This window comes from Phaseolus vulgaris, chromosome 9 (assembly GCF_051622355.1).
Source record: "Phaseolus vulgaris cultivar YP4 chromosome 9, ASM5162235v1, whole genome shotgun sequence".
NCBI classification, from domain to species: Eukaryota; Viridiplantae; Streptophyta; class Magnoliopsida; order Fabales; family Fabaceae; genus Phaseolus; species Phaseolus vulgaris.
Window position 1 is genome coordinate 28,378,410 of NC_143506.1, and position 24,930 is coordinate 28,403,339.

The 24,930-nt window shown below is 33.8% G+C and overlaps 1 protein-coding gene across 25 annotated transcripts; it reads right to left on the reverse strand.

The window, feature by feature from the left end:
• Positions 1–3,990: 3,990 nt before the first annotated feature.
• LOC137822943 (serine/threonine protein phosphatase 2A 55 kDa regulatory subunit B beta isoform) lies at positions 3,991–24,791 on the reverse strand. Of its 25 annotated transcripts, none has more exons than XR_016515344.1 (14): positions 24,308–24,551; positions 24,118–24,224; positions 23,928–24,023; positions 22,191–22,310; positions 21,853–22,038; positions 21,649–21,740; positions 21,387–21,505; positions 19,754–19,819; positions 19,513–19,636; positions 18,949–19,017; positions 17,064–17,155; positions 16,872–16,949; positions 4,319–4,398; positions 3,991–4,219 (listed from the first exon to the last, which is right to left on the reverse strand). XR_016515344.1 is itself a non-coding variant. In XM_068627972.2 (14 exons), exons 1-14 carry the CDS (start codon positions 24,399–24,401, stop codon positions 4,083–4,085), a joined length of 1,518 nt encoding a protein of 505 aa, XP_068484073.2. In that variant the 5' UTR covers positions 24,402–24,550; the 3' UTR covers positions 3,991–4,082. The 25 variants fall into 25 exon arrangements, 9 of the variants coding, with proteins under 9 accessions (XP_068484073.2, XP_068484077.2, XP_090150905.1 ...); XR_016515343.1 differs by having other exon boundaries at positions 19,513–19,649; XR_016515334.1 differs by having other exon boundaries at positions 19,513–19,649; positions 19,754–19,877.
• Positions 24,792–24,930: the final 139 nt, after the last annotated feature.

Genomic DNA, 24,930 nt, shown 5'->3' on the forward strand with positions numbered 1-24,930 from the left:
ACTCAAAGGAAACCCAAACTCCTTCCTCGTGGTGATGGTCCCTTTGAGATCATTAAAAGGATAAATGATAATGCTTATAAGTTAGATTTTCCTGAAACATATTTAGGGAGTAATTCTTTTAATGTTAGCAATCTAACTCTTTTCTCTACAGGTGTTTCAAATTCGTGGACGAATTCTGTCCAACCCGAGGAGCATGAGGGAACCCTGAGTGATAGAGCAACCACTGAACTAGCCCAACCTTCCAAACGGATGACTAAGAGCATCATACAGAATCCAAGACTAGGTCAGGTTCAACCCATAGTCAGTGCTTCAGAGCCTCTTATTCATCAGAGGATTAATAGGAGCATAGCCCATATAATTTGACCTGAGCACTAACTATTTTCCTTGCTTTTGATTTCAGTAGATTAGGGTGTACTTAGCATAAATTGGGCAAGCCCACCTCAACCTAGCTTATAGAAACACCTCCCATGTGTTGCCTCTATGCATCACTGTTTGACCTACCTTTTAGAAAGTTCACCCATGGTGCGACATCACCTACGTTAAACCTAGATTCTAGAAGCTTTGTGTAAATTGTCGTCCCTACCCTTCACTCTTGTTCTCCAAGGCACTTTCACCTATAAATAGAGTGTCTTGCCTCATTGTAAGGGACATCGAAATTGAAGTAAAGAAACTCTGTTAGAGTGATTTCCTTGTGTGGTTTCCAATTTATCTTTGAGTCTTATCTTTAGCAAAGAATGCTTCAAGTGGCAACTCCCCCTCATTCATCTTGGAGCTCCCTTTTCCAAGTGGCGTGATTCAATCCCACTTCCCCATATCTATAAGCTTTCTTTCATTTTAATCTTTCCTTCATTCTTCCTTCCATTTCTCCACATGTTCTCCATTTATTTGGTTATGTATTTTTAAATTCCGCCTAATGATATCTTGTCTTAATTCCTTGCTCATCATCATCATCATCATCTTATTACTTGTGTTTTTCCCTTTAATCTTTTGAAGAGAACCTTCACACTTACTTAACCACTTGGTTAAGTTCGTGCCTAGTCACAATTTTAATTCAAGTAAAAGTCCTAAACACATGTGCAAAGCTAAAATAAATTCACATCAAGAACAATGACAACAAAGAAATCCAACACAGTAGACATCCTCATTGTGATACTTGACACAACTATGGAGACAAATATCTTCTACATGTAATATAATCTTTAGTTAGTTTCATGTAACAATTAGTTTATTTAATGAAAAAGTTTTGTAATATCTACATGTTTTGTATTTATATTTTTTTAATCCTATTACTACCTTTTCTTAAACCTTTCTAAACTAATGTAAATAAAGTTAGAAGTGTTGAACATTTTAGGGCAAAAAAAAACATTATCTTAGGCCAAAACCATAATAAGTGGGTCACTTCGAAAGGCTTGATGAGACCTCTAAATATGATTATGTATGTCAAGATAGACAATTTTTCATAGTTTTCATGTGGATCAACACAATGGTGCTACTTATAGGCTCGAGAAATACTCATAACACCTTAAAAAACCGTGTCAAAATTTGAAGAAAATAGATTTCCAAAGGCCAAAACCATACCAAGTGTGATGTGAGTTGATTTTAAGATTGGAAATTTTATGGGTTGCACTTTGTTTATGAGTTTTTTATTTAACAATTATGGTGATAAACTCAAAAAAGATTGTCACAGGACACGAACTTAACCAAGTGGTTAAGTAAGTGTGAAAGTTTTCTTCTAAAGAGCAAAAGAGAAAACACAATATATGGTGAAAATGACGATGAAGACTTGCGAAATTAAAGGACATAAAATGGAATGAAGCGAGATGAAAATTGAATTAAAGGAAAAACACAAGGATAAGCAAAAGAGTGAAAGAGAAAAGGCAAAATGGAAAAGAGAAATAAAGGAAAAGATTAAGAGAAAGAAATCTTATGGAGGAGATAACTATGGAGTGGTCATGCCACTTGGAATGGTGAATTTTTCCAAGATGAGTGGTCAAGAGCCACCACTTGAGGTGTACTACACTCAAGATAAGACCCAAGAACAATTTAGGAGACAAAACTCACTAATAACTCAAGCAGAGTTTCTCTTCTATATTCAAATTCAAGTGTGATTACATGGGGAAAGGCACCCTGATATGATTTGATTTTAGGATTGTTCATTTTATGGTGTGACACTTTACTTAGATTGGGATTTTAGGAATTTAAGAGTGAAGACCTTAGGAAAATCCCCACTGGACATTAACTTAACCAAGTGGTTAAGTAGATGTGAAAGTTCATTTCACAAAGGCAAAAGGAAAAGACAATTATAAGGTGAAAATGATGCTAGAAGGTGCGTCATTAAAGAACAAGAAAATGAAACCAAAATAGAATTGCCGAATGGAAACAAGAAAAACCAAACAAGAACATGATACAAAGAGTAAAAATGGAATGACAATGGAAGAATAGATGAAGGAAGGAGAAAGCTTATGTGATGGTTTTGAGAAGTGAAACACGCCACTTGGAGTGTGATTGGCCTCCAAGATAAGTGAAGATAGTCGCCACTTGAGAGCTCTCAATACTCACAAGATAAGACGTAAATGCTAAGAGAAATTCAAACCTCACTAACACCTTACACAATATGTGCAGAGTAACTCTTCTTCTATTAATTTCAACTTGAAAAATACACTAGGTAGGCCTCCTATTTATAGGTGAAGGAACCTTGGAGAGCAAGCTAAAGGGGTAGGATGGGAAAAAGGAAAAAATGGGCAACCTTAGGGTTTGACTAAGTCAAACCCGCATCCTAGGTTTGTCCTTCTAGAAACTAGGTCAAAATGCCTTCCAAAAGGGCTAGGAACAAGCTAAAATGCTACATACACCCCCTATTATACTAAAAGCACCTTATTTTAGCCTATATTTGCTATTTGGACCCCTAAAGTGAGCCCAAATTATTTACAAACATATTCTATTTTTTTTAAGAAGACCAAAAGGAAGAACTTTTGATATTTGGGCTTATAACTTCTTCTTTGGGTGATTCTTTCTCGAGGGTGTGTAAATAGAAAAAATATATTCCAGATTGTAGAATCCAGAAAGTATTTTCATATTTGGAAATACCTTATGAATTCTACAATTCATAATGTATTTTTTTAAGGGCAAAATTATCTTTTCGCTTGACCTACGAGGTTGCGAGGAGAAGGTTTAAAGGTGCATGAAAAAACATCCTACGTAGAACCTAAGGGCAATTATTCCTACACCTCCATGCCTTCTTTATACACCTCCATAGAAGAATGACATAAAAAATTTACCCCCTTCTTCATCTTCTTCGAGCACTCATCTTCCCTTTTTCTGCCGTGACAACCACTACCTCCAACTTCCATCGCCGTAGCAGCTCCCCAAAGAATGTATTCTGGATTGCACAATCGTAATACATCTTTTATATTCTAGATTGAACAATCTGGAATACATTTTTTGTATTTCGAATTGATTAAAATACAATTTTTTTTTAGTATTTCGAATTGCACAATCTAGAATACAAATGAATGGATTTAGTGTATTATAGATTAATCCGGAATACAAAATTTGTATTTTGAATTTTAGAATCCAAAATACAACTAGGATTCAAAATACGATCTATTCTAGATTCTACAATTCATAATATAAACTAGAATTTATATTCCAGATTGTAGAATCCGAAATACAAATTTGGATCCCAGATTTTACCATCTAAAATGTAAAATGTTGTATTTCGCATTGTAGAATTTTGAATTGTATTCCGAATTTAGAATCCAAAATGGACAATTTCAACATTGTTGAAAATATGAGAGTGTCAAAAGAAACTATGGAGGTGTAGGAAGAATTTCCTATAACCTAATTCATTTTCTCGTTTCTAGTTTTTGTTATATACTAATGTATTCGACTAAGCAATATATATTTTTATATCTAAGAAATGTTAGCAATACATCCTTGAATACCTGCTTGAATGTATTATTTGAAAGAATGTTAATTGGGAAACGATGATGCTTTTAAAGAATTCTATATTATGGGCCCAATTAGAGTATATACTTACTTTTATTACAAATAAAATGTACAAGGTACAACTTAAGCATAACTTAAGCATAGTACAAAACTAGGCTACTTTCAGCAGCACATGCAACTAGATTGCATGTAGGATGCCAAGCTACTTGTAGCAGCTTGGAGCTTTCATTACAAGGAAAGTCAACGTTGTGAGACTCTGAATCAACGTGAGCTGTAAAACAGAAAGGGGTAAAAGGTTGACATAAAAAGTGAAACAAAAGATAAAGGTCAAAATGAGATAAAGAGAAAATGGTGAAAACATATCGCCAACCGTGCTGGTAAATTCCACGAGGTATTATGTTGCTCAGAGAAGACCTTCTAGCCCTTGGCATAGCTTGGTGAATAGCCTTCCTGGTGGTAAAAATAAAATAAAAAATTGTACTTGAATGGATAGGTAATTCAAAATATGCAATGCCAATTTAGTTTGATATTCATCAAGTTATATAGACATGACTTCCCAAAACACAGGAACTGAATTATTGTTTGTTAGTCAGTTGAAGGAGCAGAATTTTGTGTTACATTTGGTAGGGATGAGAATGTTTGCACTTTGCAACCTCAAAATTAAAAGAAAAATAATATGCATACAATGTGACTCTGATGCAGTTGTTCGCAGAAGGTGCCAAAATTAGTATTGGGGGTGGGGGAAAGGAGACTCTCACAAATATCAAACAAAAACCCGTGACAACATAGTTAAAGGTTAATAAATTACTGCAAAAACTAAAACATAGAAAAGGGTTTATGAGAGTTTTTTTTTTTTTTAATGTGGAGGGTTGTTGAAATTTGTCTGTTATAGGCTAAATTGTAGGAAATAATTGAAGGAAATAAGATAAGACAAAAGGTTGTAGCAACTTATTGAACGTAATTGTACAAAATTGCAAAACTAATCTTATTAATTTTGATTTACTCAATCATATATATAATAAAATTACAATTACTGGAAGTTATAAAATAGAAATACTAACAGGCCTGCAAATTGACCATTAATGCAATATAACGGTAAAATAATTTAAGGGTAGTAAAATCTGAATTAATAACCAACATCTCCCATAATTCTGATTTGGAACAACCTTCCCAATTTGAGTCATGATATTGTTTTTCTCAATCACCATCAATTTTTCATTCATAGCCTTTTGCCATTTGGGGTGTTGAATGACATCTGCAAGTCTCACAGGTTCTGATTCTGCAAGAAAAGCAATGAACTAGATCTCTATTATCATCAACTTCATCATCAAAATTTACTTCGCAATCTTGAAGGTGTACATGTTGTCGCTGCTGCTTTCTTGGTCGCCCCATCATAGTTGCAATTGGAGCTGCAACTTCAGGTTGAATTACAGCTTTAGGTTGAACTGTAGGTGCTTCAAGAGTGACTCCATCTTCTATATCATCGTTCAAAACGTAAATATATCGTTTTTTCGAATCCATTTCATTTGCTGCATTCCATTGCCATTCCTCATCTTCGGCAAATGTAACATCACAACTAATAATCACCTTTTTTGTCATTGGATTGTATAGTTTGTATCCTCCATGCTTATATCCAATGAAAATGGTCTTCACTGCCTTATCATCCAACTTCGATCTTGCTGCCTTGGGAACATGAGCATAAGTAATTGACCCAAATACCTTCAAGTGTTGAACATTGGGTTTGAATCCACTCCATGCCTCAATCAGAGTTGTGTTAGGAACACTCCGAGTGGGTGATCTGTTTATCAAATATACCGCACATGTAACGGCCTAAGCCCAAAAATAATTTGGCATACCTTTCGCTTTAAGCATGCTCCTCACCATGTCCATGATTGTTCTATTCTTTCTCTCGGCAACTCCATTGTGTTGAGGTGTGTAGGGACAAGTTATGTTATGTTGCAACCCAAGTTCTTCACAGTGCTTCTTGAACTCATTAGACTTGTACTCACCTCCTTCATCACTAAGCACCATCTTAATTTGTCTACCACTCTCTCTTTCAACAAATGCTTTAAATATTTTAAAGCAGTGAAATACCTCATCCTTGCTTTTCAATACATAAATCCAGGTTTTCCTTGAAAAATCATCAATAAAAGTTAAAAAATACTTATTACTTCCAACTGATGATATGTTCATCGGGCCACAAACATCTATATGAACAAGTTCCAAAGGAAATTTTGCACGCCAAGGCTCCTTAACAAATGGTATCCTGTGATTCTTTCAAAAAATGCAAGACTCACACAATTGATCAGGGTGATGAATATGGGGTAAACCATTCACTAAATTTCTTTTGGAAAGAATTTCCAAACTCTGAAAATTTAAGTGCCCAAAGCGTAAATGCCATAACCACGATTCATTATTCACTATTGCATTTAAGCACTTGAAATTACCCATATGAATATCTACTGGAAACATGCAGTTTTTTTGATAAAAAGGTTTTAAGAATCAAATTACCTTTTTTATCAAAAATTGAGAATTTATTTTCAACTATGTGCATCACGTAACCTTTTTCGGCCAGTTGTCCCACACTCACCATATTACTTTTCATGTCAGGTACAAAGAAAACATCATAGATGTACCTGTGATCATTATTCTTCAATGTAATAAGAATTCGCCCTTTTCCAATCACCGTAACGAACCTGCCATCATCGAAATTCACTTTTGTGCGAAATGAATGAGTCATCCAAATCTGCAAACGGCTCCTTCTGACCACACATATGATTCGTGCAACCTGTATCAAATACCAAGTTTGGCTGTTTGGAATTTCATTTGATGTGGTTGTCATTAATACTTAATGATCCTCTTCATCTTGTTCGTGATTACTATCTTCTTGAGCACAATTGGAAGCATGATTATCATCTTTTGATCTGCACTCATTCGCATAATGGCCACGTTTATGACAATTATAATACTCAACATTTGATTTATTATAAATGCCTCCTCGTCCTCCACGACCACGTTCCCCGCGTCAAGCGCCTCCATGATTCAGGTCACCATGACCTTTGCTGAAATAGCTACCATGTTTATGATAAGAGCTACCAATTGAGCTTGTGCTTCTAAAGCCTACTCAATTGGTTTTTCAATAGTCTTTGTGGTTTTCATCTGCAACAATTCATATTGGCGTCTTAGGGTTTGAAGACGCACCATTTTGATCTTATCATCACCTTTATAATTGGTTGACAAAATTGTCCAAGTCTCACTTGCAGTTGTTGCTCCTTCTATATGCTTAAACGTCTCGTCATTCATTCTTTGATGGATGAGATACAAAGCCTTATTGTCCTTCGTCTGATCACGATGTGCTACTCGTTGCGCCTCAGTTGCATTAACAGCTAATGCAGACACTCCACTCTCAACGACATTCCATAACTCATGATAATCAAACAAAACTCTCATTTGCACACACCACCGATTATAATTTTTTCCATAAAAAATAGGGACTGATAATTGGTAGAGTTCATAATAACATACTAGCTCTTGATACCAGTGGTAGGAAATAAGAGAAGGTTACAAAATTACAAAACTGATCTTATCTCAATTATATATATATATATATAATAAAATTACAATTACTGGGAGCTATAAAATAGAAATACTAACATGCCTGGAAATTGATCATTAATGCAATATAAGGTAAAATAATTTAAGGATAGTACAATCTGAATTAATAATAATAAAATCTGAATTAATAACCAACATAAATCATGAATATATTTCTTCCTCGTTGATTCATGTATGATTTCTCTACAATATTTACTTAACGGAAAATTTGCATATATTTGAACAACTTATTTTACTTACGGTTTTAATTCATTGGACAAAGTTTCCTTACATAACTATGGGCAAAGGTTTGCTGGTATAATGTTAAATATTCTTATTTAACAAATCCTCTCAATAATGAGAAACATTCAATTAAATTTGATACGGTTACCCTAAATATATTTGTATATCGTTAAATATTTTTATTAAATGGGATTTTCTCAATAATGAGAAACATTCAGTCAATTTTGATATGGTTCCAGCACTTCAGCTCTAACAACTTTGGTTTTTCCCTTTTCAACCCAATTTTTTCTTTTTCTTGGGTTCTTGTTTAGTGCTCGTATTCTTGAAATATTGTTTGGTGGGATCTAAATTAACCATATTTAGAGAAAATTCTATCCTACGATTCAATTGGAAGAATTACTTTTGTTGGAAATTTCAATTGAAAATATTTGTGATGGGGCATGTTGATGAGTCTAGTTCAACTCTCAAAAGACAATTTGAAACTTCGAAAGTGGAAGTCTTGAGATGGACGGATCATATCTTGGATGGATACAAGGTTCAATTGAATTACATATGGTGAGCAATTCAAGATCATTCTCTATAGCAAAGATACACGAGAATACTGGAAACTGATTTATAATTGACTTATAATCAGGACTACAGTGAACGTAGTTTCCAATTGGAATTGAAATTTTTGAGTAGTAGTATTCAGGTTTCCAGAATATGGGGAATACCAGGATTCGAGAATGCATGGATTGGACTTTTAAATCAAAATCCAGTTCTTTCTCTAGATATTTGTGCTCGTGTGTTGTGAGAAGAACTCAGGTTGGAATGCTTCCAAATCGAGTGAATTCAGAAGCAATAAATGTTGCTTATGCGGCACAAGGAAGAGGAATCCATATAGTGCTAGGGGATGGCACAAGGAAGAGGAATCCATATAGTGTTACCGGGATTTTGGTCACGTTGCAATAATTATCGAGATCTATATTGCAATTATTGCAAGAAATGAGGACAAGAAATTAAAGAATGGCCCATTCGTCCTCAAAATCGAAAACTACATGTTTTCAAAATGTTGTGCAAGTTGCTCTGATCCAATCGACCAATATCAGTCAACTTACATCTCACGCATGAGATGGTCCACCAGATAAGTTGATTATAACATTTGTTATTGTTGGATTCTTGATTCGGGAGCTTCAAATCATATGACTAACAAATCTGAATTATTACCAAATATTCTGACTTATAACTGTCCATAGTATATTCAAATTACTAATGGGAGTCATCTTCCTGTTAATGTTGTAGGGGATATTGGGTCTTCTTTTCAATATGTATTTGTGGCACCCAGATTGTCGATTAATTTGATTTAAGTTGGACAACTAGTAGATAATAACTATAACATATCTTTCTCTCATAATGATTGAATTTTATAGGATCAAGTGTTAGGAAAGTGATCACGAAGGTACCTAAGTGGGAAGACTATTTCCTTTGCAATTTTCTATTTCTGGAACCATGTCTTTGGGTTGTAGTATTGTTATTAATCAGAATGAGGTGTGACATACGAGATTATGTCAGCCAAACTCTCAAATTTTAAATCATTTGTGTCAACAAAAACTTTCTTGGAAATAAAGATCAGACTGACTATGATCTTGAATTACCTATTAATTGTTTCATCCAAACTTAGAAAAAGAAATATTTTACCCTTTCCTTTACATGGTAATCGTGCTACCAAATGTTTTAATATAGTTCATAGTGACATATGAAGTATTTCGTCAGTTGCATCTCACAGTAATTACAAGTATTTTGTGACATTCATTGATGACTATAGTCAATTCATATGGGGTATTTTGTTTCCTATGTTCAAAATTAGTTTTCTATGTCTAAAAGTTTTACGATATGATAATGGTGGTGAATGTGTGTCATAATTTCAAGAATTTTAATTTCTCAACGATCATGTGTGTTTATACACCTTAACATAATGGAATGGCAGGATGAAAGAACTATAATTTTTTGGATTTTGCATGCACTTTGCTTCTTGAGACTTCAGTGTCTTCTAAATTTAAAAACCTTACCAACTATTGTCTATCTTATTAATTGTTTGCCATTTGAAGTTTTAGAATCTGTGTCCCTATATTATTGGTTAGCTGGTTCACATTTGAGTTATCAAAATTTACATCTATTTGGTTGTGTATGTTTTGTTGATCTACTATCTCTTCAACGTCATAAGCTCTGCAAAATCTATTCAATGTGCTTTCTTAGGCTATAGTTCATCTAACAAGGGTTAAGTATATTATGATGTTGTGGTTAATAACATGTATTTCTCAAAAAGTGATATTCGTTGAGGATCAATATTTATTTCAAAAACATCTTCCTTAATTTGATGATGTGACATGTCACATACAGACCTCCAGTTATATCATAGCCTCCTCTAATTGTTCTTGAAGTGTTTGGTCTTCAACAATCCTCTTGATCTATCCATGCACCAAATTGATAAGATTTCTCTCCTCCATAAGATCACACATCTCTCAGTGCAACTTTGGCTCAAATCACAGAGCCCATTTGTTATTCTTAGGCAGCAACCCAAGCTTGTTAGATGAAAACTAAGCAAGATGAGTTGCAAGCCTTACAAGAAAATCATACTTGAAATATTGACCCTTGCCCATCTAGCCCATTGGATGTAAATGGGTCTACACCAAACTCAAATTTGTGGTTCATTAGACTGATATAAGACTCGCTTGGTGGTTCTTTGTTATCAACAAGAATATGGAGTGAATTATGAGGAGACATTTACTTCTTTGGCAAAGATAACTAGTGTTTGTACTATCTTACCTATAACTACACCACAAGTATAACCCCCTCTTACATATGGATGTCAAGAATGCCTTTTTCATGGATATCTAAAAGATGAAATTTATATGATTCCACTACAAGGTTTGTTTGTTACACCCTCTTCTGATGTGTTTCATTTAAAAATTAAAACAGTCTCTTTATGGATTGAACTAGACTCCTGAGACATAGTTTGATAAGTTTTGTTCCGCTCTACTTGATTTTTCCTTTACTCGAAGTTAGTATGATTCCTCTTTTTATATGTGGAAGAACTCTAATAGTTTTGTTTTGCATTTAGTTTATTTGATGACATTATTATTACTGGGGTAGTTTCTTCCTGCACCCCTACATTTTTCTTCCTGCACCCCACAATTTTGTAAATTCCGAAACTGACCACCACAATTTTGGGATCTGGGAGTATGCTACGGATTCATCAATCCGAAAGTGAATCATGTTGCATTCCGGATGAGGAGGTGTTCCGGAAGCAAAGTTTGCATAAATGATTGATTTCCGAATTGCTAAATCCAAAAGTCTAATTTCTATTACGAATTGGTGGATCCATAATGATTTTTTTCAATTATGGATTTCTGAATCCGGAATGCATATTTTGAATTACGGATTGGTGGATCCGGAATGATTTTTTCAATTATTAATGTTTTGCATTTTTTTATTTTGGATTAACACTATCATTCATGTACTACCGAAAGCATCAATCCGAGAGATTACCAGATGTGCCAATCCAAAAATTTACCGGAAGCGCCAATCCGAAAATTTACCGGATTTCATAATCCGGAATAAAAAAAAATAAATGTACAATTTATATAGGGACACTTTTGTCTTTGTGCAACCTTGTGGGGGTGCAGGAAGAAACTGCCTATTACTGGTTCAAATCTTGCATTTCTTGGGCTTAGAAATTCAAAATACTTTTGTTGATATTTACAAAAAAAATTGTAGACAATAAGCAATAATTATGGACTTACTTTTCTTGCTATAAAAACATTGGTACTTAAAGGAAAAATGAAATCATAACAAAAGGAAATAAATCTCCATATATAAAGATTCTAAATCAGGAGCAAATCTACCAAATAAACTCTTAATCCCAATTCCTTTAGAAATTTCTTATAATTAAATCAATATTTATTCAATCAATCTATATTTATTGTACAGTAAATGTGCAACATTTACACCCATATTTCAATACCCCCTCTCAAGCTGAGGAATATATATCATCCATTCCAGCTTGGTTGAGATTATGGAAGTCTGGGTATGTCAGCTTGTTGCTTGGTAGAAATGTATGACATTCATACTAAAGCTTCTTCTGATTTTTCCTTAATGAAGTGTCTATTTATTTCTATATGTTTTGTTATGTTTTGTTTTGTCATGCTAAATGAGATTATGTGCAAGTGCAATCTCTATTAATGCTGACTTATTATCATAGTAGAGCTTCATGGGTCTCTCCAAATTAATCTTCAAGTTATCTAGAGATAATTTTTAGTCATAATAAGTCACATACCCCTCGTGCCATGGACCTAACTTCTAATTCAGCCGATGACCTTGCCACCATAATCTCTTTTTTTGCTTCTCCATATCACTAAGTTCCTACCTAGGGAAGTACAATATCCACTTCTTGATCTTCTATCAACAATAAAACCTGCATAATCTGCATTAGTATAGGCTTCAAGAGATAGTCTTCCATTTCTTTTGAACAATATTCCCTTTCCAAGGTTGCCCTTCAAGTAATGTAGAATTCTATAAATAGCTTGAAGATGAGATTCCTTTGGTTCATGCATAAATTGATTGATGACACTCACTGAATGAGCAATATTAGGCCGTGTGTGAACCAAATATATTAATTTTTCAACCAATCTCCGATACATCTTTTTGTCTAACTGATGATACCTCTTTAACGTTACATAACTTGTGATTAGGATCCATTAGAGTTGATACTAGTTTGCATGGAGTTTTTCCAGTTTCTGCCAACAAATCAGTTATATACTTTTGCTGAGATATTAAAATTCCTTGATTACGGTAGGCTACTTTAATCCCTAAAAAATACTTTAATCTTCCTAGTTCTTTTAGTTCAAATTCCTGGACTAGTCTCTGTTTAAATTCTTCATTCTCTTTTTCATCATTTCCAGTCACTATAATATAATCAACATAAACTAGAAGCACTGTTACCCCATTTTTTCCTTTTTAAGAATGAAGAAAATAAATATAGGATTGGTATCCCTTGTGTAAAATACACACATTGGGGTGTTTATTTATAGATGAAAATAATAACATAATAATATAAACTATGGACTAAGCCCATTACATTCAACACTCCCCTCAAGTTGGTACATATAAATCATATGAACTAAGCTTGTTACAAATATAATCAATTCTAGGTTCTCGTAAAGATTTAGTGAAAATATATGCTAATTGATCATTCGAATTAACAAATTCAATCTTGATGTCTCCAAACACAATCTTTTCTTGAATGAAATAACAATCAATCTCAATATGTTTGGTCCTTTCATGAAAGATGGAATTTGAGCTAATATGTAGAGCAACCTCATTATCACAGATGAGTGTCATTTGATTGACTTCTCCAAATTACAATTCTTTGAGTAGCTGTTTAAGCGAAATAAACTCAAGTAGCTGAAGTCGTAGCTCTATATTCCTCTTTAGCACTAGATTTTGCCACAACATTTTGTTCTTTCTCTTCCAAGAAATTAAATTATCACCAATAGAAACACAATATCTGGAAGTAGATCTTCTATTAGATGGAGACCTTGCTCAATCAGCATCTGAATAACATACAACTCTAGTATGATTATTGTGACCATATAATAAGTCTTTTCCAGTCAAACCTTAATGTATTTCAATATACGAATGATTGCATTCCAATGATCAACACATGGTGAATTAAGGAATTGACTCACCACACTAACAACAAATGAAATATCTCGATGAGTGACAATAAGATAGTTCAATTTTCCAACCAATCTTTGGTACTTCTCAGGATTTGAGAAAGGCCCCCCTGACTAGGTAGGAGTTTGGCATTAGGATCCATAGGTGTCTCAACAGATTTTGAATTCGTTAATCCAATTTCCTCCAAAATATCAAATGCATACTTCCTCTGAGAAATAACAATATCATTGTTTAATTGTGTTACCTCAATCCCCAAGAAATATCTGAGTTTGCCAAGATCTTTGGTCTAAAAATGTTGACAAAGGTGTTGTTTTACCGGTAAGATGTCATGGTGATCACTACATGTAAGAACAATGTCATCAACATATACTACAAGATAGATACACCCAACATTTGAGTGACGGTAAAAAACTGAATGATCTGCTTCACTATGAGTCATACCAAACTATTGAACAAATTTGCTAAATTTTCCAAACCAAGCCCTGAGAGACTTTGAGACCATATAAGGATCTGTGGAGATAACATACCAATCCAGAAGACTCCCCCTGAGCAACAAAGCCAGGAGGTTGCTCCATATAAATTTCTTCTTGCAAATTCCTATTAAGAAAGACATTTTTGACATCCAGTTAATACAAAGGCCATTGTTGAAGAGCAACCATGACTATGAATAAGCGAACTAAAGTCATCTTTGCTACTGGAGAAAAAGTATCACCATAATCAAAAACCAAAAATTTAGGTATAACCCTTAGCCAAAAGACAAGTTTTGAGACGATCAATAGTACCATCAGGACCAATTTTGATAGCAAAGACTCACATGCAATCAACAACAGATTTCCCAGAAGGTAAAGGAATGAGGTCTCATATTCCATTATTCTGAAGCACACTCATTTCATCAAGCATGACCTTATGCCAACTAGGATGGAAAAAAAAAGAAATAGACGAAAGGAAGGTATAAAAAGGTTGAGATAGCCAATGATAGCTTATAATGTGGAGAGGGATTACAAGTAGAAAGTATACCTTTACAGATGGCAATGGGAATATCAGGTTCAACTGTTGGAGTCGCGGGAGGAACAGAGGATCTGGCACGAAAAGAAAGTCATCCTATGGATGATGGGATGACTGACGACGACTATAAACTTGAAGAGGTGGTGGAGGAGGAGAATCCGTAGGTACACTAGACATAATAGGAGGATCAAAGAAAATTAGAATATGTACTTGTTCAAATGGAGACACTGGTGGAGAAGATAAAGACTTAAAATAATAAGAAGACTCAGTGAAGATGACATCTGCAGAAATGAAATAACGGTTGAGAGAGTGAAAAACATTTATATCCTTTTTGAGGTCTAGTAAACCCTAAAAAAATACATTTGTGTGACCTAGCAGATAATTTATCTAAACCAGAACAAAAATTGTGAACATAGCATGTAGACCCAAAAATTATAGGTGGTAAGGGATGAAGAGGTTAATTTTATTCTCTAAAACCAAAGATGACATACGATTAATTAGATAACATGAACTAAGAACATCACCCCAAAAACATTAAAGAACATCACCATGAAGTAACATAGCACGAGTAGTTTCAACAAGGTGTCTATTCTCGCGCTCAGCCACCCCATTTTGTTAAGGGGTATAAGTACATGAGGTTTGATGAAGAATGCCATGAGATTTCATAAAAGTGGTAAAAGAACGAGAAAGATACTCACGAGCATTATCATTGCGTAAGGTTCGAATTGAAACTCCAAATTGATTTTTAATTTCGTTATAAAAAGATTGAAATATAGAAAACAACTCAGAACGAGATTTTATTAAAAAAACAAAATACATATTGAATAATCATTAATAAAAATAACGAAATACTAAAACCCTAAATTAGACTTAACACAACTTGGTCCCCAAATGTCAAAGTGAACTAAGGCAAAAGGGGATGAAGCATGTTGTGAGACACTACTAGGAAAAGAATTGTACTTTGTTTACCTAAATGACACGACTCACAATAAAAACTAGATACTTTGGACAGGCTTGCAACAAGGTATTGCATCTTGGCAAAACTAGGATGACCTAGCTGAGCATGAATGAGAGATGGAGAATCCATAACCGTGCCAACATATGCAGATGATCGTAGGTGATAAAGACCATGAGACTCACATTTGGTGCCAATCATCTGTCTCAAACTCTGGTCCTGTACAAAAATAGAATCTTTGGTAAAAGAAATAACACATTCAAGGGAACGAGTTTGACGACTAATGGATAATAAGTTAAAGGGAGACCTAGGAACATAAAGAACATTATCAATAGACAAAGAAGGAAGACGATGAATAGTATCAACACCATGGGATGAGACCCTAGAGCCATTGGCCATGGTAATGGATGGTAAATAAAGGTAGATAAAGAAGAGAAAAAATATTTATTACCAGTAATATGATCGGTGGCACCTAAGTCGAGAACCCAAGGACCAAGAGAATTGGAGTGAGTAAGACCAGCAAAAGGTGTACCTGAATGTGCAACAGAAGCACTGAGACTAGAGTTCTGACGATCCCCATACCATTTAAGAAATTCATTGACGTCTTTACTCTTGGTTGAAGTCTTTACTTCACGCATTTATTCAATTGATTGCTTATAGTGATGCTGATTAGGCTAGTTGCGTTAATAATCATCGTCCAATCTTTGGTTGGTGTATATTTCTTGGTCATGTTTTTAGTTCTTTGAAGAGTAAGAAACAACCTCTAGTTTCAATATATCCTCTACTAAGTTTCAATATTGGGTTGAGTCCTCTACTTGTGAGATTGTTTGGGTTTGTGGATTATTGGGAGAACTTGGTTATCTTGAACATGAGGCTACTCCTCTTCATGCCAACAACACTAGTGCTACCCAACTTTCTACCAATCCTATGTTTCATGAACATAGAGAGCACATTAGGGTTGATTTGGTCACTATATTCATAGTCTATGATGCCCACCACATTCGTCTTTCACAAGCCCCCACTAATCTTCAGATTGTTGATGTTCCTCTCTCGATCTGCCATCAATTTTTGATTAGCAAATTGATGCTTCATCTACCAATATCAATTTGAGGGGATGTCAATGAGATTCAGTCAATCCTTGATTTATTTCCTCCTTATTGATTTCCCTATAATTTTTACTTGAACATATTGATTTGCACAAATTTGAACAATTGATTTACTTCCTGTTTTAGTTCATTAATTGACATATTTGAATAACTATAATTAGCGTATTATGCAAAATTTTCTTGTATAGTTATAGGCAAAGTTCCTTGTCTAACGTTAAAGTTAAAGATTCTTATTAAATGGATTCTTTCGATGAGAGATACACAGTCAAATTTGATAAAGTTTGTATACAGCCTGAGGGATTTACCTGTCAGAATTTCCTCTAATTTCTAGTTTGATACCTTCCTCCCTTCCAGAACCTGGGGAGAATATCCGCAAGAGATTGCTATGACAAAAATAGGCAACGTTTTAGTGATAATGTTTGAGGTTAGGACAACCCAAAAACTGATCCAAAAAGACAACTCATAAGATATACTGCTTTGGTTTAAAGGGGACAAACCTATAAGAACCAGATGCAAAATGGAGCCCATCACCACTAAAGCAGCACCCGAATTTATCAAATATGCAGTCATTATTATAGAGTTCTCGCAACTGCATTAAAAAACAGGACCAGGAGCAATCAACCATGAGAAGAAACAAAATTTATCAAACTCTTTGGAGCTTCCCCCCACCCCCAAAGGAAAAAGTTATAGGATCTTCAGAGAACTTCATAACGTAAAGCAGAAAAGTTCAATCAAGATTGTGGATAAAATTATGTTTTAATGCTTTATATCCAATTTACAAGAACAACTAAGAACTCTGCAATAACAGTAACTATAGAGGGAATCATCCATAACATGAAACTATGGGAAAGGTTAATTGTATGAAGAATAAAGAATACACTTATGTTATAGAGAACCTATTCAGTTTTATGCTATGCAGGCCAACTATGGAAGTAAAATACCCACAATGAAGATTGATGGAAAAATACATGAAGTATAAATATTTACAAAATGGTTTTCATTGACTTGGAAAAGGCTTATTCATACCATATGTTCAAGCAGTCAAAGTTATATACGATGGGGTTAAAATTAGAACGCAGACATATGGTGGAGCCACTCTATCCTATCCCCATGACTATAGAATTATAATAAGGGGATCAATTTTGAGTTGTTGTCTTCTTTACCTTGGTTTTTGAATCCTTCTATGTTTAATAGGCACATCCACGAGCTAGTGCACAATGCATTCTTTTTGCAGATGATAATGGCAGTGACAAGAGAAGGATTAAATGGTAAACACCAGAGTTGTAGAAGTAGATGGTTCATGTAGAAGTAAAATGGAATATTAAAATGTAACATTTGTGATGAAAAGTTGCCTCTCTAGCATTAAGAATTTTTTTATCATACATCTCTAAGATCCATAATGCTTTATACTACTGAATGTTGCGTTCATAAAGTGCCAAAAAATTCATAAGCTGAGTGTAGCAAGGATGAAGATGTTACAGTGGATGAAAACAAGATAACCTAAGATCAGGAATAAATGCAATAGAGATACTAAGATTAGAAGCTATTAAAGGAAAAGGACGGTATAGTCTTGCCTAAGGTGATTTGGTCACGCCTCATGTGAGAAGATTACGAGAGTCAATGAAAGAGATGATGAGAAGGACGAGAGTTAGAGGGAGAGCGAAACAAAGAAAAACTATATTAGACAGTTAAAACGATAAAGATCTCAGTGGTCTTTTTGAAAGCTCGGTTGATGAAAGAATATAGAAGCGCCGTTTGATTCAGGTAGACAATCCCACCTAGTTGGAAAAGGCTTTTGTTGTTTGATGTTTGGAATATAAATAACTATTAAAACGCTCTTTTGATATATTTCCCCCTAAATTCAAGTACTTCAATTCTAGAAATACGGGTAGCACAACCAAACATTTCATAGTCTCTAAAGTTTTGAAGTCAAAATGGGTACACAATTACGAGGGAACATAATCCATAAGTCTGTCACATATGTAGTAGAAAACTGGGCAAAAGTAGTTTCACAAAAGCAAAAGCCTTTTCCTTAGGAAAAAGTATTTTAGAACTTCATGAGGAAAAAAGAAAAGGGAGGGGTCACGTCACAGGATGTTTCAAATCTATTCTACTTCACAAATGTGCAGTGCAGGTCTTCTACAATGGCACAAAGCCTACAGAGTTTACTCTCTCATTCACCGCAGAAGGATGACTGTTGATTATTATTGACTGACAACATTTTATGAATGAGGATAACGAATGCCTAAAAATTCTATTGCCACTATAATCAAGATTGGAATTGATAAATTAAAAAACTGATAATAGAAGAAAGTTACCCACAATTATGCTTTTCATTATAGAGTGAACAATATCCTTAAAATTCAAATTTTTACAACAAACCTTAGGACGCAGATGCTCGTGAATTTTGAATATTGCAACTGGAGATGACTCCCTACGCATGTCCCAAAGCTAAAATAAAAAATGAAACTATATAAATGGCATAAGAGGCATACTTCTAATGCTGAAAGAAATCAAGGTATATATAGTACATTTTTCATTACATTTTGAGTAATTTGTAAGTTGTAACTAAAATTGATTGTCTCATCTATGTGTTCATTGCAACTTAACACATTCAAGCCGATATAATCCACAAAATTACAATACTAAATGCGGGGGGACATGTAAATGACATTTGTTAGTTTTCTGTTAAAAACAATATTGGCTTCAAAAGGAAACATTTTCTAATTTTCCATACTTCTAAGGTGGTACTTACCCAAAGAATATCCAAATTCCAAAGGCCAATGAAAGAGCATGCGTAACTAGATTTATTGAAAAAATTATTAGACCAACTGAGTACCCCACCAAATCATCAGTGTTTTGAAGAAGAAAACTATGGCACAAGATAGGCTCTGGAATACAATTTTGAAATCATAATTTAAATTACTGCAGTAATAATAAGAAAACCTTCATATTCATGTAATTGCGACTAAGAAGATGCTGGCCATCATTTAAAAACTTTATGTCTGAGATGGAAGAAGTGATTTCTGTAAAAAATGACTTTGATCCATTACTCTCTCGATGTTGAAATCTGTATAATCAAGCTGAATGAGAAGTATCAGAATATAGCAATAGCTGAGAAAAGAAAACAGCAAAATCCAAGAAAATAAACTATGCCCAAGTTTGAGGGAATTGAGTTGTATTTTACATTCTAGAAGCATGGTCACATATTGCTGCATGTCGCAAATCAGATAGACGAATTAAACCTTGTGAGCTGCTATATGCAAGGAGGTTACAATGTAAAGGATGAAATTCAGCTGATGTTATGACCTCTAGAAAAAATAGGGTAAATCAGTAAAAATGTCAAAATGAGAGCAAGAAATAACATAGCATGCACATATGATGCATATAGCACATGACATAGATCTCATTTAAGAAAGACTTCAAAACTGGCTTAGGTCGACAAGTTACAGATGCAAAGCCCTATAATGGATTATTCTGATGGATACAAGGTATAACTTATGTATAGAACTAGACAGGCTTGGCTTTCATCTTTAGAAGATGCTTTTAGGGTAGAACAAGAGATCCTCCAAAATTGAAAGTCAGAGAAGACTAAAAGAGTAATTTCCATTAGAAAATAACCAGAAAGGAAAACATTAAGAATTCCAGCAAACAAATATTGTTGCTTTAATGGAAAAAATAATTAAAAAGAAGAAAACAATGTCCTAGCCACACTCTAAGACTAGAAGTAGGCAATGTGGGACTTCACAACATCACTCTCTTACCAACATGAGTTATAGACTTTAATATTATGTCAAATTTCATCTCAAAACCAATCTCCAAAGATGTCTACCAAAATAGGTAGCCTATGAGAATAGATGATTTACCAAGATAGGCTATAGGCTTTGATACAGTGTTAGATTTCATTTCAAAACCAATTCGCATTAAATGAAGTTGCTCAACAAATAAATAAGCCATACCACAAGAATTAAGGTAAGCAATATGAGACTTCCCAATAATATCTATATTCAGTTTTGGAAAATGAAATAAGTAAAGTCTTATTGAAGATGACAAAAACTAGAAGGGATATCGGAAAATAATAGGTTCCTATACAATATATAACAATGTCAATAACTGTTCAGAAAAAATGAAAGGCTATCTTGGGTAGGGTTTTTATCTAATATGTTCATGGCATCAACTATCTAGTTGGGTTATATATGCTTTTTCATACCAATTTGGTAAATGATATTTCCGTCAAAGTTGTTTGGATTCTTTCAGATTCATAGAATAAGATAGAATATTTCTTCCAGAAACATAGAATAAGATCAGATTCATCTGATCTAGGCCTTATCTCATGATTTATTTCCCCCTTGTCTGCTAGTTTGAAACGTAATCAGATTGGTTAGAATCTATAATCAAGTCCGCCTATTTATATAATCTTTTGTAACTTCAATTAAATCAATATACTCTTCAAACCCATTTGATCAGGCACTTGGTTTTCAAGGGTTGCATAAAACCTGGGTGAATAAAAATTTCAAGTATAAAGAGTTTTTTTCCTGATTCTAGGCCTTCCAACAATAGTAGTGACCCAAAAGAAGTATGAAAAGAGTAAAACTAAGTTTAAGAACAGGAATAAAGTAATCAAATTAGGCAACCTTGCTTCCTACGATAGTAATTGCTTCCTATGATGGTATATTCTAACATTTTTTCTTCTACCAAATGTAAAATATTTAATTCTACTTGGTTGGAATAATTAGACTAAATTAGGATGTAGTGATGAAATATGAATGAGAGCATACAAAAATTAGAATGTGCAAGGAGTCATGAATAAATATAGCTACCGGTAAGATCCTCCATGTTTGATGGCTTCATGTCAATAATGTTGAAACACTGATCACTGACCTCAAGATTCCACAAATTGATTCTAAGGTCGTCTGCCGAGACAAAGGTCTCATAATCACTGTGGAGGTATCATGACGCCACTTTTTTTTTTTAATTTTGTAACTAACAATGCAAATAAAATAAAGGCGTATTCCTATTACGTTTTCACTATGACAGAAACAGGATATTAAGCATTCATGGTAGAAGGGAAACCGAATGCACCTATTATTTGAGATGGAGTTAATATTGAAACTGTGAGCAGAAGCATACACCTTTTGGCACTTTGAGCGAAAAGGGTTTTCCATTCCACCAATCTGATGGAAAAAAAAATATCAACCAACGGTCATCTATGTGTACCCAGTTTTTCTTTCCAACTGGAGATAGAGGTGACAAAACTCAAGCACTGGTATTTCCACAAGAACCAACCTCGCTATCAACATCCTGAGGTGGCAAATGATTCTGAGGCGTCTTCTCTATCCATTCCAAACGATAGCCATTAGCAGCAGAAGTGGTTTCCAGCCCTGGTACGAAACTTCTTTCAGCCAAAAGCATATTTTCTGAGCACAAAGGAGGGGCCATTTCTTTAACATGTTTCACCTTATACTCCTTAACCTGCCCCAGAAACACCACATAATACAAAAAGAAAGATGTAAGATATTATTCAAATTTGGAACATAAGGTGAAGCAGGTTAGAATCACCTTATTCAAATTGGCAAATTGTACAGAGCTAGTGTAGAATTAGAAATTACAAGGCATGTTCAAACCTTCCACAATTTAATTGTTTTATCGTTGGTTGAAAGAATAAATTGCAAGTTATCGTGGGTCATCCACCACCTTACTTTGTTAATCTTCTCTTCAATTTCCACACTCTTTAGGCAATCAAACTGTATATATATACCAATAATAATAAGTATCAAATAATTGACGATAGAAATTTTATTTGCATATCAATTTCCATAAACGAGATGGAAAGAAAAGGGAGAAAAAGGTACAATAAGATAGTTAATGTGAAAGAAAAATATAAAAGAAACAAAATAATACATGAAAAAGATTTTTAAAATGTTATTCAATCAGAAATTGTTATATATAATAATAATAAGTTTGTTAACTTTTATAATTAGAGTAAGTTAAACGATCACATACTTATTTCGATATATTTTATTATTTGTTAAAATTTATTGAAAATCACACAAAAATTGTAATATCATCTATTAAATAATTTTAACTCATAATGTTATTTCAATAAAAAAATAGATTATCAATTTCATCATGAAAATATTATCTCATCTTTTAAAGAGTCTTTACAAGTAAAAAGAAAGAATAGTGTCTATCACAAATCATGCTTTTATGTATTAGAAAACCCTTCAAATTAGTCCAAGAATATTTGTAAGATATATCAACTTAGGGACTGAATTGATAAATATTCAATCCTTCAGAATTATTCATAAAAATACATTACTTTAGAGATTATTTAGGAGTGAGGATAATACTTTGATCATTTATTTAATAAACTTTAAATAAATAAAAAAAATACATAAACACTTTTTTTTTTAAACATCTATAATTTCTCTCTATCTTTCTTTCTATTAGATATATCTATATCATTTATAACTATTAATCTATAACTATTATTAATAAAGAGAATTTCTCTTTACAATTGTTACTTTAGTATACATAATTACTACCAATTTGACCCTTATCAATAAATTTTATTTTATTATTTTATTTAACTATTGATTTTGTCTTCTCAATATATCTCATTTTATTATTTTATTTTTTAAGTTTTTTAATTTCCTTTTTAAATCAATTAACTACCTTACAAAATTATAAAATATGTTTATTTATTTTATAATTATAACTTATAACTTATAAACACACTTTTTTTTTATAAATTTAATAGTTTTTTTTTATATAAAAACTAATCATTTTTTTGTTACCATAAAAAAATAAAATGTTTCCACTAGTTATAAATAGTGTTTTTTAATTACTTTTAGTGTCATTTTTAATTATACTATTTTATCCTTTATTTAATTAAATCATATTATTTATTTTATTATTTAATAAGATATATAATTCCACAATCTCTCAACCAAAAAATAGCCACATAGTTTTTATTTTTTATATTTGTAAAAATTATAGTTTTTTAATACTACTAGGCATTTATAATATCTATATTTTCTTTTGTGATATTATTTTGAGTGTCATTACATTTGAATATCCATGTATCATATATATTTTTTTTCATAATAAAAGGTTTGGGGTAGCACATCTCAAAGAATTAATAATTTATGCCTTGATGCAAAGTCATTGAATCCTGTTTCGCCATGTAAGTTATGTTCCTTAGCTTTTACAATAAATCATTTAAAAACCATATCTGTTGTTTCACAGTCTAAAATTTATTACGATGAAAGTAGATAGAAATTAAGCATAAACTCAAAATATCCATATTATAGAAAAATTATCAACAAATAGAATAAATAATATCGTAACGACAAACGTGCCTCGGGTTCGTGGCTCTGAAATTCTGTCTTGTAGCGAAATTTGGGATGCCGCAAAGCGAAGTCCCTCTGCTCCAAATCCCTTCGATTACTCGAAACCTAACGACGAAACACATAACAGATTTCAGATAAACGGCGTTTCGATGAATACGGAAGCGCAGACAGTGTATGGTGGCGTGAATCGCATACTCACATTCGTGTTCCGATCATCTCGTTCGAATATTACAATGCGTCCACCTCGATCGCCAACGGCGAGATAATCGCCGCGCTTCTCGAACGCAACGGTTGTTATGATGTCGTCTGAACAAGATAAGCAAAATGAACAGTGAACAACAATTGAACGGGAGAAAACGCAGAGTTAGGAGTTGCGAGTTGCGACTAACCGTTTTGGAGAGGCTCACTGGGAAGTTGTTGGCCGAGTACTTGAGAGAAGTTCCATCGGAGAGGGACAGAAGGCGCAGAATCGGAGTAAGCCATGGGAGGTGCTAAAACGCCAACGTCGCGCGCAATTTCATTCCGATCTTAATAAACTGAAGAGTCCACTTGGTTTTGGAAACTTGAAAAAGAAAACAAAAGTTGGGTTTTGGGTGTGTCATTGTCGCTGTGGTGATTCATCCACTTGCAATTGCAATTACAAGTTCCTTAGAGGGTAAAATGCGCGCGCCACACAACGCTGTTTGGTGGGCTCGCACTAGAGGATAAGGCCCGGGTCCACTTAACAGCTTAAACGGACCATGGTGTGAACTTGACAATACCACCACGGTTGCTTCTTCCTTCATCCCCATGGCAATTTCTCCATGGACCATATCAATCAATTTAGATGTTCACCCAACACAACTTTTAAAATTCCATTGTGGCCTTGTCTCCTTTGTTTCAAAAAGGTACAAAGGATTTTGGTGTCCATTTGAGGTGCAAAGGAGGTGTTGTTGGTGCAACGTTGGTGTGGTAGTGGAGGGAAAGTTTCACTCTTAGTTGCAACTCACATTGTTCTGAGGTAAGACATTAC